The sequence below is a fragment of the Halichoerus grypus genome, chromosome 9 (genome assembly GCF_964656455.1).
Source record: "Halichoerus grypus chromosome 9, mHalGry1.hap1.1, whole genome shotgun sequence".
In the NCBI taxonomy this organism is placed as follows: Eukaryota; Metazoa; Chordata; class Mammalia; order Carnivora; family Phocidae; genus Halichoerus; species Halichoerus grypus.
The window spans coordinates 792,725-808,917 of record NC_135720.1 but is presented as its reverse complement, the minus strand read 5'-3'; the positions used below and the strand labels follow the sequence as shown (position 1 = coordinate 808,917).

The following is a 16,193-nucleotide window of genomic DNA, read 5'->3' as shown; positions in this document are numbered from 1 at the left end:
GGGGGGCTGAACGGGGGGCTGGACGGGGGGGCTGAGCGGGGGGGCTGAACGGGGGGCTGGACGGGGGGGCTGAGCGGGGGGCTGAGCGGGGGGGCTGAACGGGGGGCTGGGCGGGGGCTGAACGGGGGGCTGGGCGGGGGGCTGAACAGGGGGCTGGGCAGGGGCGCTGAACGGGGAGGGCTGGACGGGGGGGCTGGGCGGGGGGCTGAACGGTGGGGGGGCTGGACGGGGGGGCTGGGGGCTGAACGGGGGGGCTGAGCGGGGGGCTGAACGGGGGGGCTGAGCGGGGGACTGGGCGGGGGCTGGGCGGGGGGGGCTGAACGGGGGCTGGACGGGGGGCTGGGCGGGGGGCCTGGACGGGGGCTGGGCAGGGGCGCTGACGGGGGGGGCTGATCTGGGGGGGCTGGGCGGGGGCTGAGAAGTCATCAGGGCCACTCACTGGGGCCCAAACTGGCCACCGAGAGATGCGGGACGTCCTCACGACCAGGCAGTGACCACCAGGAAGCACAGGAGACGGCAGCCTGGACCCTGCCAAGTCCTCCCTGCACCAGGGCCTATTCTGAAATTCCCTTTTTCTAGAGCCTTTTCCCTTCCTAAGCCCTGTGAATAAATAAAGGCATTTCTTTGGAAGGTTAAAAATAATAATAATAAAATAAGTACATTGTTCCCTAAGATACCAAAAAGGAACACTCCCAGTTAAATACTTTGATCTGGTATTTTACTCATTAGTGTTGTTATCTGGTGATTCACAGAAAATGCAGCATGCAGCAATTCCTACATGGGAGGCAATTTGTGCAATGATTGATAAATGAATAAAGAAATAAACTAACATGTGACTGGGGTTTAAAATAATCATGCCTCACCAAAATTAATGCATGAGGGTCTTTCATGGCGCACACATTATTCTCATTAAAACAGATTTTTATCCTCATGTGCGACAACATTAACCAGTTCCCACAAGAATGAGTCTAGGGTCTCATGACTGAAGACCAACCGACACACCGCGGCAGCACTTACATGTCTGTCCTCCGCGCCAGAAGCCACGTAGCGTCCACAAGGGCTGAAAGCAATCCCACATGGGTATCCGTGGTTTGGATGTCCTTCAAAACAGCGCTCGCATCTATAGGAAAGAAAGAAACATCAGGAGAAAAAAATGATTTTTTATTTTTTTTATTTTTTATTTTTTTTTTTAAGATTTTTTTATTTATCTATTTGAGAGAGAGAGAATGAGAGACAGAGAGCATGAGAGGGAGGAGGGTCAAAGGGAGAAGCAGACTCCCCGCCGAGCAGGGAGCCCGATGCGGGACTCGATGCCGGGACTCCAGGATCATGACCCGAGCCGAAGGCAGTCGCTTAACCAACTGAGCCACCCAGGCGCCCTGATTTTTTATTTTTAACACAAATTAGGGCAAAGACACTGACTTGTAGCCTGTCTTCCCAACAATGAGCAAACCAGCACTGAGATAGCATGCTCACGTGTGAGTAATTAAAGGCAAGCAGGTCATTCTGAAGATCTTTAAAAATATAGAACAAACATTTTCAAATGATAAATTATTTGGATCAGTGATTCAAAGACTTCTGGGAGGTGCAACACTCTAACAAGGCTGGTGCCGCTACAAAGTGTTATATACAACCTGTTTATTGATGCTGGTTTTCCCGAGAAAATCTCCTATTTGGGGATGGCCAGAGCCGCCCAAGGAGAGCCTTCGCAAGCGCTGACCAGCACATGGCTGGGCTCCAGGGGGTCCACGATGCCAAACAGAGCCCCACCTGGAGAGGGCTCAGGGAACACGCCCTCACACATCAGAGGGGCTTTTATATTCGCTCAGCGATTACAGAGGAGAGCAGAGACACTGTTCATTCTGCCCTTGCCATCTGTAAGTGTGCATACGCACAAATATTGATGATACTTTTTTATCTACGTTATATATTTAGTGATTATTCCCCATAACAGAATTATCTTTTTTAGAGAACAGGAACATACACATATATGCATTTGCATCACTGTAGTTTATGAGCATCTCATTACCTCCCTGTGCATATCTGACCCTCAGGGGTCACAAGGCACAAGCCTAGCAAAGACCAGCACCTTTTACGTTAACATTCCAAATTGGTGTGACCTGTTCTGTGTATAAATCATACTCTTCTTAGATGGCTCAGCATGAGTAGGTTCACCACAACCTTGTTGTATTCGGAAAAAAGATCAAACTGAGTTTACAGACACTAAGGCCACATGCCTCAGGAGCTGTTAACAGAAGCATGTCTCGTGCGCCCCCTGCAGGCCAGGGCGGGCCTTACCTCAGGGTTCGCATGTCCCACAGCTTTATGCCATCCCCAGTGGCTGTGGTGGCGAAAAGGTTATAAAGCTGGTGCTGCTGGGTCGTGAATGATGATCCCTAGGATTGTAAGGGGAGGAAACAAGATGTGTTCTTTAAAGGCGGAATTAATAAACATTATACTGAGGCTATCTAACAACAGTGAATCCAAAGTAAGAAATTGACACGAGGTTTTTTCTTATTTATAACAATTTCAGAATTGGCCTCCAAAAACTTCCTTATGAATAATTACTAATGGTACATTTTGACCTTAGGAAGTGTATGTTTTCTATATATGAAATGCCACCAAGAGTTATAAAAGTACAATAAAAGATCAAAAGACTACAATATGAATATACCAGAATTTATTTTTAAATATAGATCATAATCCATCTTCAATAAATTATCTGAAAGATGCCCTGAATGGGGCATTTGAAGTTTGAGGTCAATTATTAATCTGCCAGTTATCAAACCCTAAGGCCTCCGTGCAGTCCCTGGCTGGGGTCCCTTTGAGGACCTGCCTCTGATCTGATCATCACCTCCCCTCATGCTGCAGTCAGAAGGAAGGCCGCAGCGACTTAAAATATCTCCTGGAAGGAGCTGAACTGCACTCCACCTACAGAACCGTTTTTGGACCCAAACATTATATAATTATGTTTCATAACAATGTCCATCTTCCTTCCATGCCAAGAATATCCAAATTATTAAGAAAAATATACTGAAGTACATCTGAAAGCACGTACCCTCACAGTGTGTACATACCTCGAGGCTGTTCTTCTGTTACAAATAGGAAATGAAGGTGTACATAGACTCAATAGCAAACTAACAGAGAGAGTCTTAAATCTGTGCCAACAGCATTCTAAACACTGAACATTTCATCCTCTTAACAAACTTATGAGATGTAAACTATTTTATACCCATTTCAGGTGAGAAACACGACACAGAGGAATCCACTCATAGTCACCCAGCTACCAATTCAACATAGCTTAGCAGTCCACAAACGAGCACAAGGTCAAGACACCTTGATAACTCATACCATCCAAACAATTCAACAGACATCCAACAAACACCCAGAGATCATCCACTAAACACTGAGCACTTTGCAAGGCACTGAGTCTAGGAATGAGACACAGATCGAGTTTAACAGAAAGGCAGAGTTACAATACCTTACAACATTGCTAGTTTCTTGAAGTTAACCAGTAAAAAACCAAAAGCATTCACAGGGATAAAAAGAGAATTAAAACCTTTTTTCAATCAATCCAATTGAGGCTAAGGAAGAAGAAATGAACAAGCAAAGAAAATCCATGATAAATAGAAAATACAGAAGTTTTTTTTTTTTTTAATGTAGAAGAGAATGCACAAAATAAGATCAAATGTGTGAGTAAGCATACCAGTTATAAACAGACTAAACTCAACAAGTTAAAAAAAAGAAGAGATTCTTAGTTGGATTTCAAGAAAAACACTTAAAACATCATTTTTAGGGGCATCTGGGTGGCTCAGTCAGTTGAGCGTCTGCCCTTCAGCTCGGGTCATGGTCCCAGGGTCCTGGGACTGAGCCCCACATCAGGCTCCCTGCTCAGAGGGGAGTCTGCCTCTCCCTCTCTCACTGCTCCTCCCCCTCACTCATGCTCTCTTTCTCTCTCTTCTCTCAAATAAATAAATAAAATTTTTTTAAAAAATCACTTTTAAAGGCTGAATGTGAAGGGTGGGAGAAAAATAGCATATACTAAATAAAAGAAGGCAAGATTGATTGCAAAAGTACTAGAAAAAATAGATACAAGGCAAATAAGACCTCATTAAAAATAGTTTATAGATATTATAAAAGGAACACTGCAATGAAAACGTAAGAAGTCTGACTTAAATATGCCCAGTTACACAGCCTGTAATTATACGGAGCAAAGATTAATAGAATTATAAGAAGAAATTGACAAGATTACAATCACAGGGAGAGGTATTAATACATTTCTCTAATTAAAAAAAAATAATCGAGAGTACAAAAAATTAGGAAACCTGAATAATTTGAATACAATAAATAAGGTTGGGTCAATAGACACCTATGCAAACACGTACCCAGTGGTGGGTGAGAACATATTCTTTTCACGCACACATATATGATACTCATAAAAATCAACCACACAGCCAAGTTTCTCAATAGATACAAAAATCGCAACAGGTAGAAGACAATCAGTGCCATATAGATCACGTGCTCCAAACACAATGCCATAAAATTAGAAATCAGTAACAGAAAGTTTACCAAAAACAAGCTCACACATGTAGAAGCCTAAAAGCACACATCTAAATAAAGTCTAGGTTAAAAAAAGTCCTAATGGGAATTAGAAAATGTTTACTACTGAATAATAAAAACAGCACCTGCCGCAAGCAGTGCAGGGCAGTTACAGCGGGACTCAGAGGGAAATTCATAGGCTTCACTGCACACACTGCAAAGGCGTAAAGATGGGTTAAATTCATTCCTACAATGTGAATAAAAATCAGGTAGCGCAGAGATACAAACAGTTTGCTGCCATCACACAGTCCAGAACGTATTTTGATGCGTACTTGGGAAAGAGTCACACCAAATTCAGTTGTGGTAATCAAAGGAGACAGAAACATACAGAGCAGAATTGTGTCTGTCCCCACAAGCATTTCATCTCTTTAAAAAAAAAAATACAAGATCTAAAGATAATAAAGTAATATATCTTAAGGCAATCATATGGATTTCACTGACCATTATTGCTGAAAACCTAAAGTTTTCTGTGTGATGAAATGTTTTCATTAGAAAACTATTTAAACCATTACATATTTAATTTTTCAATTCAAATTAGCTATATAGCATTGTGTATTTACATCATAAAAATGCATATATCTTATTCAGGCGTAGAAAAAAGTAATAGTCAAGTTTTCATTATATATAAAGAAAAAACAATAGCTATGATTTTTAAAGAGATCAGTAAATCATAAAAGATTTATGTATTTTCATTGTAAAAATAAACCACTTAATGATATAACACAATTTAAAAATAGGAAAATATGGCGCTCAATTTTTGATGTACTCTTGTGAATGTGATAAAATTAGACAGTCTGCTTCTCCAACAACGATCGCGGGGCAATCCCCAGAAGAGGTGGTTTTCAGACTGTGCGTGGGATGCTTGCAAAAGAGCATTACTGGTGTGTGACTTCGGAATGATCTATTTTATGTTTTACTGGAAATACGGCATTCGGGCCAGTTAGGATTTGTGTTACATGAGCATTGCTGGGTAGCAGCTCCCATACGGCTGCGGTTGGTCAGAACACTTTGATGTATGTTGTGCAACTGAACAAAAATTTAAGAGAACTTTAGAAAAACAAGCTATTAGAACACAGTGTAAGCGTCTGGAACCTTACACTCCTTCCCTTCCCTCCCACCATACACCATTCAGAAGTGTATTTTCAGGAAGTAAAACCAGTTATTCTACCAGTAAAAAACCTCAGGACTATTTTTCCTAATACAACACCTCTCATCCAAGAGCACACCACAATGATCCCCAAAATATCACAGTCATCACTGGAAGGCCACATCAATTTGAGGTAGATCGGGCTACTGTTTGGTCATTACATACGCTGCTACTTAATGGAGAAAAAACTTTAAGCAGTTTCCTAAGCAAATGCACGAAAACCCGTAACGACGAGAGGTTTTGTGAGAGGGACCTACGGGGTGGCCACCGTGTCCCCGAGGAGGGAAGGCCATCCCGTCACCACAGTGGCCTTGCGCCGGCCGCTGACAATGCTGTCGACACTGTGTGTCTGGGGAGAAGCTGCCCAGGAGTCCGTTAGGGCCCCCAAAACGCAGAGACCCGCACATCCTTCAGGAGGGCCACCTCCAGCCTGACACGGCGCCCGAAAACAGGCTACGTCGTAAGCCCCTGCCCACGCGCACCGGCACTGCCGGGGCCCCAAGCCTCTCCCGCATCCGCCAGAGCCGGGGTCCGGGCAGGCGGCGGGGCCGCGGCAGGTCCTGAGCGGACGGCCCGGGAAGCCACCTGCCGCTGAAGGAGCAGCCGTGCGCCGGGGCAGCAGCTGTGGGCGCAGCGCCCGCCGGGGGCCGGCATCCACGCAAGCTGGGCTGCTGCTCGGGAGCACAGCCCTTCCTCCCTCGCCAGCCTGCCCCTCCACCGCGGGGACTCACAAAGCGCCACACGTTTGCAGAGCACCAGTGTCCTCCCCAGGGCTGGCCTTCCAGCCGGAACCACGGGGCGCACTCGCTACTTCCATGTCTGGGCCCCTCCCGCACGCACACCCACGCAGGCACCCGTGCGTCCCTCACCTTCCCGCTCAGCCTTCACGACGGCTGCCCTGTACCTGGAATAAAGCCCGGCTGGCGCCGAGACTACAACCCGCACCTGGGCTTCACCACGTGGCCTGAACGCTGCCCTCCCAAGGCACGCCTGGCTCCCTCCCGTACCCCATGGACCTGCGGCCCGCCTCACCTGCTCAGAGAGGGTCCCCCACAGGGTATGTGATGCTGTGGGAACCCACTTCTTTCCGTAGAAGGGTACCAATTCACTCCTGCACACACGTACCCCAGGGCTCAGGACGGCGCCAGGTGCAGACTCGCTGACAGATACATTTAGATGAATTCGTTACTAGGCTAATGCATATGCATACACACACATGCGTGCGCACATGGATAAACACATGCTCACACACCCACACATACATGTGTGTGCACGCACCTATACACACGTGTGCACAGGTGTGTGCCTGCATGTCCTCATCTGGTCCAGGCCACAAGAGTGGTGAGGACAAAGGGGCAGGCACCGGGATGCTCGGTCTCAGCCATCCCCCAAGAGCTCGCCGTGGTGAAGTGTTGCAGGCGTGGAGTGACAGGATCACAATTCTGCTCAGTGGGCTCGTTATCAGGATGTGGGGAAGCCCCAAGCCTGGACACAGAGAGGCAGCACGGAGGCCCCCAGACCACAGCGCCCCACTGGGGTTTGGACCGGGAGCTCTGTGGCCAGACGCACAATCACTGCTGACGCAGCTCAGGGAACTGGCGCTGCGTGTCTCGGCTCCCACATCCATGCATTAGGGTTCTCTGGGGACAGAGTTCATGCACGCTCAGCACATCATGTCCGGCACGTGGGAGCACGCAGCACACATGAGCTATGGCGTGTGCACCTGTAAGAGTGTGACGGCAAACACTGGGGGATGCCTCCTCCTGTCCTGGGGAGTGCCCCCCAGGAGCTAAACGTCGCCAGAGCTCAATGCATCCCACAGAAGCCATCTATGGCACAAGAAAAGGGCCTGGGCCTAGCAACCCAGGTTCCCGCACAAGCCCAGCCTGAGACCTAAGTCCACAGAGGGATGAGACAGGAGAGCCCCAAGGGCCTGCAGGCCAAGTCTGATTCTATCCCAAGAGTTACTGGGAACCTCGAGGGATTTGAAGGAAGACACTGAGATGGTCACTTGTATTTAGCAGTGGGAGTGTGACGGGTTGAGGAAGACCCTTGTGGAGACAGCAGATTGGGGTGGCGGCAAGGGCAGAAGGACGGACGGACAGAGTGCACAGGGGGTGCTGACCAGGCAGTGCTGGGCACACTCGTGGTGTTCATGCCGTGGGTTTACATATGGGAGTCAGGCTGTGAGGACACACGGGGCACGGGAACCACCTGGCTCTTAGCCCAAACTCACTAACTGCTTGGGCTAAGGCAACCTGTCTGTTTTATGTATCTTCACAACCCTCCTAAAATCAAGTTCTGTCTGATAGTATGTGACAAGGTGGAGTCCCCGTCAAATGCAGCCTTCTCCAGTCTTCCCAGGACACAATGACTGTCCTCCTGACCGCAGCCACACTCTCATCTCATGTGACAGCACTCGCCACAGTCAGCTCTGCGTAAATATGACCCAGGTCCACACCTACCACCTCTGTGTTACAGTTTCTTTGAAAGCAATTTCTTACTTCAGCTTCTGATCTTCTACTGCAAGTAGCAAATTCTCGAGCATTTATCCTTAACACTCACAGGAACAAAGGGATTGTGTGAAATCAGGTGCACCAGAGAAGAGAGACTTTTTAAGGCAACGCCCACCAACCTTCATAAATTTATATTTAAAGAAACAGGAAGAATGGTTGTCATTTAATGAACTGAGAATATGTTAAGAGATTTACCTGCATTATCTTATTTAATCTCTGCAACAGAGAAAAGTAAGGAATGCAAAAGGTTTAAAAGTCTTCTACCATGAAATGGGAACAGAGGGCTGGAAACAGAAAATCCCAAGATGTCAGAAAAAACAGCATCACATCGTTTTTCAAAATGAAATGACTTCTTTTGAAAATATGAGAAAATTGTTTAGTTCAAAAGAATTATCTTTACCATTATTTTAAAACTAGGGTTTTGTTTTTTATAAGTAAAAAGCATTTGGCTTTTTCTGCCCACGGTGTCTCAGATTCATTCTTAAGGAACTGAGAACTTAATCTTCCAAAATGTCAAAAAGACCATCTTATGCCCCACCTCCCACCCCAGCTCCTGCAACACAAATGCCCAGCACACCAGGGTTTGTGGGATACAATCCATGCAGTCATCTCGCCTACAACAACTACAGGCTGGGAGGGAACCCGGGCACCAACAGCCGGGTCACGGCATCCTCTGGTATTACGATTCCAAAACCCCCAAAGCCACCAGATAAGCTGCTGATGCCCTACATGAGGTGCAGCAGAAAGGTCTGGGACCAAGTAAAAGCTTCCAACCCTGACCTAAAGTTGTGGGAGATTGGCAAGATTATTGGTGGCATGTGGCGAGATCTCACTGATGAAGAAAAACAAGAATATTTAAACGAATACGAAGCAGAAAAGATAGAGTACAATGAATCTATGAAGGCCTATCATAATTCCCCCGCATACCTTGCTTACATAAATGCAAAAAGTCGTGCAGAAACTGCTTTAGAGGAAGAAAGTCGACAGAGACAGTCTCGCATGGAGAAAGGAGAACCGTACATGAGCATTCAGCCTGCTGAAGATCCAGACGATTATGATGATGGCTTCTCAATGAAGCACACAGCCACCGCCCGTTTCCAGAGAAACCGCCGCCTCATCAGTGAAATCCTTAGTGAGAGTGTGGTGCCAGACGTCCGGTCAATTGTCACAACAGCTAGAATGCAGGTCCTCAAACGACAGGTCCAGTCCTTATGGTTCATCAGTGAAAACTAGAAGCTGAACTTCTTCAAATAGAGGAGCGACACCAGGAAAAGAAGAGGAAATTCCTGGAAAGCACAGATTCATTTAACAATGAACTTAAAAGGTTGTGCGGTTTGAAAGTCGAAGTGGACATGGAAAAAATTGCCGCTGAAATTGCACAGGCAGAGGAACAGGCTCGAAAACGGCAGGAGGAAAGAGAGAAAGAAGCCGCAGAGCAAGCTGAACACAGTCAGAGCAGCATGGTTCCTGAGGAAGAGCAAGCTGCTAGTAAGAGCGAGGAGAAGGACGACGAGAGCATCCCGATGGAGACAGAGGAGACACACCTTGAAGAAGCAACGGAAAGCCAACAGAATGGTGAAGAAGGCACATCTACTCCTGAGGACAAGGAGAGCGGGCAGGAGGGGGTGGACAGTATGGCTGAGGAGGGGACCAGTGACAGTAACACCAGCTCAGAGAGCAACAGTGCCACAGTGGAGGAGCCACCCGCAGACCCCGCGCCGGAAGACGAGAAGAAAGAATAAATGTTGCCTTGTTTTATGTGTTCTAAATACTTTTTTAAATGAAAAAAAAAGATGTTTTTTGAGTTTAAAAAAAAAAAAAAAAAGCATTTAAAACTCCAAAACTGTATTTTGTATTTCCAATTTAACCAGCTGAAACAATTTAAAACAAATATGGAACCAAATGGAAAAAACAACTATCAGACTGAGATTTTCAGATTTTCATACCAAGTTTCATCTAGATGAAGTTTTCATGGCTCTGTGATAAATCCGAGAAAGAAATAAAGAACAGAACAAATAAAAGAAAAAGAAAATAGGGATTTATAATGGAAATGTTGACAAACCACTTTCCATACACAAAAAATGATGATGGTGATGATGATGATGGTGGGGATGATGGTGATCATGGTGGTGATGATAGTGTTGGTGATGGTGGTGATGGTGGTGATGATGATGATGGTGGGGATGATGCTGGTGATGATGGTGATCATGGTGGTGATGATAGTGTTGGTGATGGTGGTGATGGTGGTGACGGTAGGGGTGGAGCCTGCTTAGGATTCTCTCTCCCTCTGCCCCTCCCTCCCTCTAAAAAAAACCCAGAAAACAAAGAACAATGATTCCCTTGAAATCATAATGCAGATTTCAGAAGACATCATAAAGTCATTCCAAATATATCAAAAGTAGTTGCAGTCTTAAAAACAGAAGTTTTGTTCACAATGTCTTAGATGCCTTTTGGCTTGCAAAGTGTCTTTTAAACTAAACTATGAGACAATGAATTCGTCAAAACAGCACCTCCTCTAATCTCGAGTCTGTAACCCTCAGCTGTGGGTAGTTTTAAAGTACTACTCCATCAAAACAGAGTAGGTACTTCTTAAAAAGAAAAACTATTGATTTCTGAAGGCTGCTTCACATTCCAGGAGGATCTACATGACTCACTCAATCCTTTAGTGTCTGAAACACCCAAACCCTCCATCAAGTTTTAAGTGTGAATGCATTACTAGTAAAGTTGAAAAATAGGCCCATGAAACAATCAAAGACCAAAGTACAAAAATTAACATTCCATATGATATTAAACTATCTTCTAAGGTCAAACATCAAGGCTTAGAAAACTGATAACTAAAAATTAGCATTGAATTTGGTAGCACTGGTACAAACTTGCATCGGGCATTTGTACGAGTCAAATGCTTAGACATACAATTTTACAAATGATATGTGCTGTCGACAGCTCACTCACTTTATTCTGGCAGATTTGGTGGACAGGCCGTGGATGGGCTTCTACGATTGTGGCTGCGCTGCGACCTGCATTGAGGTCAAAAACTTCCAGAGTCCTGTTCCGGCCAGCTGTGAGCACAAGATCTGCATGACTCAGTTAGGGAACTCCTCTCAACGGTCCATCACCGGGAATGAGCAGCCCCGCGTATTCTGTTAGTACTTTTGGGATGCACCGGAAGACACACAGGATGACTGCGGCTACGACGCCCGAAGCTCCACAGAAGCTGTGCTCACAGCCCCGTTTCCCCCTCTGGTCCTGGGCATCTGGCAGGAGCTGCTGGGCCGTGGACAAGGGCAGACCCAGGTGCTACACACCCCCAGGCGGGAGGCCCAGAGGTCTAACTTCAGTGAAATGGGGTTTGAGGTGTCCAGGAAATGCCCCAATCAAGAGATGGAACGGCAGCTGAATCTACGGGTACTGAGCTCAGAAGACAGGTCTGAAGGTAAAATTAGGCAATGCAACCATAAGCGTGGACAGTGCCGCCCAGAGCCGGCCGCACGAGAGCACACAACTCCCACATGGCATACCACTGGCCAAGCATCGCTCACTTCTACACGTGGGACAAGAGCGGCAGTTGATGAACTTAGGGTTCATGTGACCACCAGAACTATCCAACCTCCCATGTTCAGCCCAGAACACTGTCATCAATAGAATGGTAATAAAAATAATATGGTAGAAAGATTATCAGATTTGATAATAAACCCAGTGCTAACACTGAAATATGCAGAAACCACCATTCAAGGCCAGAATACTCAGAAGGACACATTTCTGCTAAGTGTTGTGTTGTGTGTGTAGCCAAAGGGTCTAGCATAAAAATATCACATTTCTAATTAAAATACACTAGAACCTCTAATACCTTATATCAGTCCTTCTGAAATTTCAACTATAAAACTCTTCAAAAGAACATAACTTAGACCTCTGAATAACTTAAAATTTTATAAGATGAATTCCTAAAGATCAGGGCTTTTCTTCTAAATAAATCAAAATCGATGCTTTTAATTAAAAGGGATGATGCTAGCCAAAAAAAGTCAAAAAATAAACTTTAGGGGCGCCTGGGTGGCTCAGTTGGTTAAGCGACTGCCTTCAGCTCAGGTCATGATCCTGGAGTCCTGGGATCGAGTCCCACATCGGGCTCCCTGCTCGGTGGGGGGTCTGCTTCTCCCTCTGATCCCCTTCCCTCTCGTGCTCTCTGTCTCTCATTCTCTCTCTCTCAAATAAATAAATAAAATCTTTAAAAAAAAATAAAAATAAAAAAATAAACTTTAGACTCAATTTCATCTTCAGCATTATGGCTGTAACTTCTGCCATCCTCCACAGAGCTGGGGCAAACTTCCATTAATGGAAGGCTACCACCCACCATACGTGTAGCAGTTCATTTTTAAAAAGTACTAAATTACTACATATTATACAATAAACTACAGGCCAGAAATACTGGGTTAGATGCTCTGTTGTATGTATGTCATATGCTCTGTTGCATCCACGTCTAGTTTTCCTCTGAAGCTCTTTTCACCACTGAGATGAAATCACTACACATATAATTATGCAGAAGATGTGAGCTCCCTGAGTCCTGGTGCTCAGCATGGCGCCTGCAGCCTGGGCCCTCGGCAGACGCTCTTGCTGGGAGGGTGACGCTCAGGATGTGAAAACCAAGAGCAGAGGCAAGGATACAGGAATAGAAGTCGTTTACAGCTGATAAACTGGTAATCTCTGTCATACCAGTCATAGGAAGCCTGAAGACACATTTGCACCTACTCTTCTGTTTATATCTGAAAGAAAAATAAAGATAATTGATCTTTCTGTTTCTCTCCCACAATTAAGCATTCTACCATTAAAAAGCTGAATATGAAGAAAGTTTTCATATTACTGAATAATTATATTTTATAACATCGAAGGAATAAGTCAGCTACCTTAATTTTCCTTTCGGAAACTCTAAATTTTCCTTTAAGAAAACTTCATGAAAAGGGGGTGGGGTGGGAGGGATGGGGTGGCTGGGTGATAGACACTGGGGAGGGTATGTGCTATGGTGAGCACTGTGAATTGTGCAAGACTGTTGAATCACAGACCTGTACCCCTGAAACAAATAATACATTATATGTTAAGAAAAAAAAAAAAAGAAGAAGATAGCAGGAGAGAAAGAATGAAGGGGGAGAAATCGGAGGGGGAGACGAACCATGAGAGACTATGGACTCTGAGAAACAAACTGAGGGTTTTAGAGCGGAGGGGGGGTGGGAGGATGGGTTAGCCTGGTGATGGGTATTGAGGAGGGCACGTTCTGCATGGAGCACTGGGTGTTATGCACAAACAATGAATCATGGAACACTACATCAAAAACTAATGATGTAATGTATGGTGATTAACATAACATAATAAAAAAAAATTTTTTTAAAAAAAGAAAGAAAACTTCATGAAAAAATATCATATAAATCCCCAAATAATTCATTCCTGTCTATGAGAAAGCAAATTTTTCTCCTAATTCTAAAATAATTATGTATACTTAAGAAGACTTCCAACCGGTTATAAATTATCTATATTTCCATTAACACAAATGTTGTTAATATTTTCTAAAGGGTAACATAAGCAGTTAGTATTGGTTTAATAAACATACGACCTCAAGAATCCCTAACAATAATTTTATAAAGGAAAGGAACCCGCTAGCAATCTTACAATGTGATCCTGGCCCAGGGAGGCCCAGGGGAGATCTCTGGGGGTGGCCCAGGGGGGCAGGAGCAGGTGCAGGATGGCGCAAAGCACCGGGAGGGCTCCGTGTCTTGAGCCTGCTGGGCGCTGAGATGGAGGATGAGCAGTCCATCAACCTGTACCTTCCACAGGGGGTGAGTGCTGCATGGGGGCCTGGGGCCATATATGCAGGGGAGGCACAGAGATGGGCATCCAGAGTCGTGACTCAGCAGGTCCTGGGGCAACGGCGATGTGGGGGTCACCCACACAGACTCGAGGGACAGATGGAGCTGCGTCGCAGGAGAGGTTTGAAGGGAAGCTCAGTGACAATGCAAAGATCCCACAAATTATTCCTGCTGAAAAACTGCACGGATCATACAGTAGGTGGTTCATGGAGCAGAAAGCAGCCGTTTCATCGAGAGAGCCACGGAGAAGCTCTGCGGACACCACAGACCAGGAGAGGCACGTCAGAAAGATCACGCAAGCCAAGGGAGAACGCACACAGCTGAAATCACAGGGCATGGCGGTGAGGTGGGACGGGGGAAGGGACAGTCCCCGTTTAAGGCACAGGTATTCATGTGACATAGTGGGCCACGTGCCCATTTCAGCTCAGAGGGAAGGGATGGGCAGGGGAGAAGGGCCAAGGCAAGCGCTGACGGGGCCAGCAGAAGCCCTGCCCGAGGGACAGACAGCTTTGCTGAGGGGCGCTCATGCCTGCGGCCTGTGTGAGGTTTGGCGTCGCATCCTCTGAAGCCTTGCCAGTTTCCAAGAGTCCCCACCCCTAGCTGATGGGGGCGTTTAAGTGGGGAAGGCAGCCGTAGCCCAAGCAAGCAGCAGGCCTGGGGAAGGGCCTTTCTCCAACAACCTCCATGGGGCATCTCCCCAGACAGAAGGAGGTGAGGCCGCCCAGGTTGCACACGACCACCCACTGGAGGGTCAGACCGCTTGCAAAGGGCCATGTTAAGCACGTGCAAGGCCAGCCTGGAGGGAATCCGGCGTGAAGGCCATCTCCACGCCCCAGCTTTGGCTGCTGGACCGGAAGTAGTCTGCAAACACAGTACTTCTTCCCAAGGAACTGCATTATCAAAAATGTGAAGACATTAAAAACACCAGGCTTGCAAAAACCAGTAACCATTCAGTTCCTAATACCTGGCCCCAAACTCACACCAGTGGAAAGCAGGCTAGTAAGACGCAGCAGGCACATGATGCCACACCGTAGCCTCGGGAGACAGGGGCCAGGAGGCTGCAGGGGTAATGCCACAGGGAGCCCTGGGCACTCTGCTGTCTGCTCGGCCACGGTGCCCGCGTCCTGCTCAGGAGCAGCTGGGACCCCATGGATACATCACACCTGAGCCAAATCCATCCTGGCCTCAGCACATGTTTCTTGGCCAAGTGGCTGACCTAAGAGTAAGCCAATCTTCTGGCTGAGATCCGAGGGCACCTGCCATGTGTGTTCCTCCTTCACACTTAAAAAGCTACCCAATAAGGCTACTAAGCTGAAAACTTGCCCACAGATCTCCCCATGGGCACAAGGGACCGGGGATGAAACAGAACCCACAGTGACTCGCAAGACAGACCCTGCGCTCAGACTCCAGAAACACGAGCCCATTCAAACTCACGCGCCCCACAGTAAGAGCACAGACGCGCTGATGTGGGGGTGACACCACGCGTCTGATGGGTGAGGGAAGTCTCGCAGCAATCTGCCCAGTTTATAAATTCTGACAAATCCCTGCCTGCACGTTCCTAAGGCAGGTCCCAGCCCCAAGGGCCTGGGATGCTCCCAGGGGTCCGCCGCCTGCCGGCTTCAGCACGGTCTCCCCCTTCATGTTGCTGTAAGAATATGGATGTGACGCCTGGAGCCAGAGCCGCTACCTGGAAATCATCAAGTGAAAAGCAGCAGGACAGCAGGGCACACAGTCCTCAAGCCTGTGAGCCTCCTCCCTCCAGACGGCTCAGCTCCAGGCTGACATGAAACACTACCATCAGGTACTTAGTTATAGGAAGGAAGACGGCACGGCATCCCCTGCAGAGAGGACACAAGGACAGACAGCCTCCAGAGAAAGACAAAACCCACCCTCACTGTGTGTACAACACACAGCTCGCTGCCGGCACAGAGCAGACGAGCCTGAAATCACCCCGCACGGTCCCACGTCCACACGTGCACAAGGAAATCCAGCACAGCACTGGTTAGAGCACGGGGCGCGTCGGAAGAAGCCGGATCTCCGGCAACAACAGGATGGGTGAGGATGCTATGGCACGTACCT

The 16,193-nt window shown here is 47.0% G+C and overlaps 1 protein-coding gene and 1 pseudogene across 4 annotated transcripts in view; one reads left to right on the top strand and one right to left on the bottom strand.

Annotated features, from left to right (window-relative positions):
- WDR27 (WD repeat domain 27) overlaps positions 1–16,193 on the bottom strand; it is a 112,852-nt gene that overhangs the window by 48,422 nt on the left and 48,237 nt on the right. Inside the window, exons 21-24 of one of the 4 annotated variants that reach the window (XM_078054453.1) lie at positions 12,922–13,019; positions 11,215–11,336; positions 2,299–2,396; positions 1,018–1,120 (exon numbers count right to left, since the gene is read on the bottom strand). In XM_078054453.1, the coding sequence (XP_077910579.1) occupies positions 1,018–1,120; positions 2,299–2,396; positions 11,215–11,336; positions 12,922–13,019 (421 nt within the window). Of the gene's footprint in view, positions 1–1,017; positions 1,121–2,298; positions 2,397–10,090; positions 10,566–11,214; positions 11,690–12,921; positions 13,020–16,193 lie in introns of those variants that run through there. The other 3 variants (XM_078054454.1, XM_078054456.1, XM_078054455.1) reach the window with 3 other exon arrangements.
- Positions 8,692–10,081, top strand: LOC118543376 (SWI/SNF-related matrix-associated actin-dependent regulator of chromatin subfamily E member 1 pseudogene; annotated as a pseudogene).